The following is a 4,278-nucleotide window of genomic DNA, read 5'->3' on the forward strand; positions in this document are numbered from 1 at the left end:
CATGTTGTAATAAAGTATGAAAAATGAAATTCATATGTCTGCTAAGTATTCCCAATGACACGCGTACTCTTGCAAAATTAATTGGTCCCATTCGATGCCTCCACTGTTGTTTTTTCCTATTTTGAGAATTCACCTCAGATATGGCCTGTAATTAAATAAAAAGAGATGTTTGAATTGATAAATCAAAAAGAAAAGAATAGCTATGGTGCAAAATATGTCAAAGAGTAGAAATGCACTATTTTAGCTTTATTTGAATAGTTGGGTGTTTCCAATACTCAATCAACTGGCGGAATTGACCTTCTGGAATGTCATCGGGACGTTTCGCTAGCATATCCTCAACAGTACTATTTTTATCAAAAATTCTCTCTTTCATTTTTTGTTTGTGTCACCTCCAAGCATCACGAAGACCAGTCATCACCCATTTCTTTCCTTCTATTGGAATTAGGAATTTGGACTATGCAAAATAAAATATATTTAGCTTCATTAGTAAAAACAAATAATAAAATATGCAATCTCAAAATTGATTGTTCTTACATTGATATATTCCCACATGCGCTTTTTAATATCTTTTGGCAACGCATGCCAACTAGTATACATCAAGTTGATGAATCTAGGATTCCTTGAAATTGTTCCAATAAAATTGGTTAATTCCGACACTATCTTATCGGTTGGTCCCACTGCTTGTCCTTTATCAAATGTCACCTCCTCCCTTTCTTCCAAATTTCTTGCATGAATATGCTTACATGTTGTTTGTCCTCGAACTTTTTTCTTCTTCGATATCCCTAGATTAATGTAACAGCAAGGAAATAAGAAATTTGTTTTATAATGAGTAATAAATCTTACATGATTTAAGACATACCTTTTGTACTACAATCAGTGTCAACTTTCTCGCCTATATCACACTCATCCTTGCCGATTTCTTCTTGACCCTCAGGATCATCCAATCCTTTAGTATGTTCATGAATAGAAGGAACAGGCATATACTCGACCTTAGCTACTGTGTGGTTAACCTGTTTTCTTTCATCACCTATGACTATCCCTTGTTGTTTCTGAAACTGATCAAGACTAGTAGCTGGTATGACTGACTTCTTTACCTCTTTTTTGTTTGGTAGATCATGATCAATATCATGCTCTTTGTGTATCTGTTGTTTTTTCAGAAACTGATCAACACTAGTGGCTGGTAGGACCAACTTCCTCTTCACCTGTTTGAAGCTTAGTAGATCCTGATTATCATGTTGTTCCTCTACATTACCTAGTGTTGTCCCAGTCACATTTACAGAAGCAGTAACACCTTCCTTGGACGACGTTTGGAACCTGAAGTTGTGCATAGGAAGTTTAATTCCTTTCTCTTGAATGGACTCGCTAGATTGAAATAACCTCAGTTTATTCTGTCCTTTCCCTGCAATCATATGTGAAGTACTAAGTTCTTCCCTAGAAGATGATTGAATCACTAATTTGCGCCCAAACAATTTACTCTTTCCTTGTTGTGGAATCAAATCCACGGAATTCTTTCTTCTATACGTTGTTGGTGCATGCTCTTTCTTAGCTTTATGATTGCGTTCCCTTGCAACATTTTCTCTCTTAATCTTAAATGTGTTGACCAGTTCAGCACTTGATCGGTATTGCATATCAGCATCCAGATTCTTCAGTGGACTTTGAGCTTTGTTTGGATTCGAACCCTTTTTCTTTAGTATTGCTGATTGATTCATTCTTCTTGCTTTGTTTTAGCTCATTGATTTCTTTCCCTGTAGTAAGTAAACCTACAAAATAATAATCAGGAAAATTAGCTGGCAGGAATTTTCTGAGTGCAGGCAGTTATACAAGAGCTCCACTCTTTCCAGAATTTCCAGCACTGTATTAGGCAGATTGCAGCAACTACTTCATTACGACCAGTCTCTATTTCATTAGGCAGCAACTACTTCTTTATGACAAGTCTCTAATGAAGAGTCCAAAACTATTTAATCTAACACAACTTTTGACTTAGGCAGTAATTCTACTTCATTAAGACCATCCATTTGAGAAGGACAATGAGGACAAAAACAATTCTGACACTCGGCCCCTATAATCAGTAACATGGTTTTTGGTACTATTAGTCACAAGGAAGGGGGAAACAAGTACTTGGTCTCTACCAGAGCTAAGTACTGTATAGGTCTGATCCAACAGAGCTAAGCATAAGCACATGGAAAAACTATCAACTTTAGAAGCTAAATCATACAGCAAAAAATCAAAAGTAATGAAAAATGGAATTTTTGAACTCCTAATGTGCATCACTTTGCTGAAAGAGAGTTCACTAGCATATATATACTCATTCAACATACAGTTATTTCAAGCTCTAACCAAACATATTTTAACTTGATATCTTGTTCTCTGTAGTCCAAACAACATATTACTTTATAATTCAGGGATGCAGTTTGTCCACAACTTCTTTAACTTCCATAAAGAGCCTAACCTTACATCAGGAACTACTGTAATGAACTAATAAAGAGCTGCCAACTTTTCCAGACCTTCAAAGAGACATTACCACTGTTTTGAACATGAGCAAAGCAGTAAACAAAATTAACAAAGTATGCCGCTGTTATGCAGAAATTTTAGACATGAATAAGAGAGGGATTTTTAGCATTTTTTCACAACTTCAAATATAGAGAGAGGGCAGGGATAAACAATAGTTGAACCACAAAAAAAAAAANTTTACTAGCATATATATACTCATTTAACATACAGTTATTTCAAGCTCTAACCAAACATATTTTAACTTGATATCTTGTTCTTTGTAGTCCAAACACATATTACTTTATAATTCAGGGATGCAGTTTGTCCCCAACTTCTTTAACTTCCATAAAGAGCCTAACCTTACATCAGGAACTACTGTAATGAACTAATAAAGAGCTGCCAACTTTTCCAGACCTTCAAAGAGACATCACCACTGTTTTGAACATGAGCAAAGCAGTAAACAAAATTAACAAAGTATGCCACTGTTTTACAGAAATTTTAGACATGAATAAGAGAGGGATTTTTAGCATTTTTTCACAACTTCAAATATAGAGAGAGGGCAGGGATAAACAGTAGTTGAACCACAAAAAAAAAATTCCAATTCTAAGGCAGCTACAGCACGAACTCATTCAATCATGATGAGCTATTCAGATCACTATTTCAATAGACTGTCGGAGTTTATATCAAATCATATCAACTAAGAAACTTATACAAACTAGCAGTTAACTATATCAGTCATAAGTTGGCATAACACTCTTGGTCTGAAACAAACAAGAAAAAATTAAAGGTAAAGAGTTGTACCTCTCTCAAAGTGACGAACTTGGGACAACGATGGAACCAGGAACGACTTCAAATTGCAGAGCTCACTATTCGTCCTCTAATGTCCACTGCATGATAATAATAGGAAACGAATAAATATATAAATAACAACAACAAGTCATATTTACAGGTCATAATGCAGATTGATAATTGTATCAATAATAGTGCAGCGGTCATATAAGTTAGTGTTAACAAATAGCCAAATAAAACAATATTCAGCTAGAAGTATAGGTTCCTCAATAAAAAAAGAATCACATAAGAAGCCAACATAAATTACTTAACCAAACAATAATTGGGCGCATGAAAAAAGCCAACAAAATACTTAAACATTGTAGTGATCTAATCTTCAATCCCACATATTAGATATCTTAATGTGTTTGTGCCAAAAATACAATAAAAATAACAAAAACAGTAAGTGAGCACTATATGGTCATCACAAAAATAATGAAACTCATGGTGCGTTATCTTCAAACTCTTCTTCAGACTCATCCTGAAGCTCATCTTCAGACTCATCTTGATACTCATTTTCAGACTCATCTTCATACTCATTTCCAGACTCGTCTTTAAACTCATCTGTAGACTCATCTTCAAACTCCTCTTCATACTCGACTTCAAGTTGTTGAGTAACAAATTTCTCTAAAGGCACATGAATAATTGTTTTGGGTACATCTGTCCTTGTTAAGAGTATTTCACCATTATCTTTTGGTATAGATGGTCCCATCAAATGTTCAGATGGCTCGTTTTCATAACTTTGTGGGAGATTAGAATCAACTCGATCACCCATGTTAAACAAGTCTCTCGGAACAGTCTTCATAACATAATGTCTATCTTGATCATATGGATCTTGCACATAGAAGCATTGGTGTACTTGAGATCCAAGCACAAAAGGCTCTTCCTGAGAGCATCTCTTGTTAAAATAGACATAAGTAAGGCCATAAGTGTCATTTTCAACCTCATACCAATCACACT

At 35.0% G+C, this 4,278-nt stretch overlaps 1 protein-coding gene across 1 annotated transcript; it reads right to left on the bottom strand.

Moving 5' to 3' along the window:
* Positions 1 to 3,760: 3,760 nt before the first annotated feature.
* LOC125855085 (uncharacterized) lies at positions 3,761 to 4,093 on the bottom strand. Its single transcript, XM_049534750.1, has one exon. It carries the CDS (start codon positions 4,091 to 4,093, stop codon positions 3,761 to 3,763), a length of 333 nt encoding a protein of 110 aa, XP_049390707.1.
* Positions 4,094 to 4,278: the final 185 nt, after the last annotated feature.

This window comes from Solanum stenotomum, chromosome 1 (assembly GCF_019186545.1).
Source record: "Solanum stenotomum isolate F172 chromosome 1, ASM1918654v1, whole genome shotgun sequence".
In the NCBI taxonomy this organism is placed as follows: domain Eukaryota; kingdom Viridiplantae; phylum Streptophyta; class Magnoliopsida; order Solanales; family Solanaceae; genus Solanum; species Solanum stenotomum.

Excerpts from the sequence above, each read along its gene's own strand:
- LOC125855085 (XM_049534750.1), bottom strand. The coding sequence starts at position 4,093 with ATGGGTGATCGAGTTGATTCTAATCTCCCACAAAGTTATGAAAACGAG.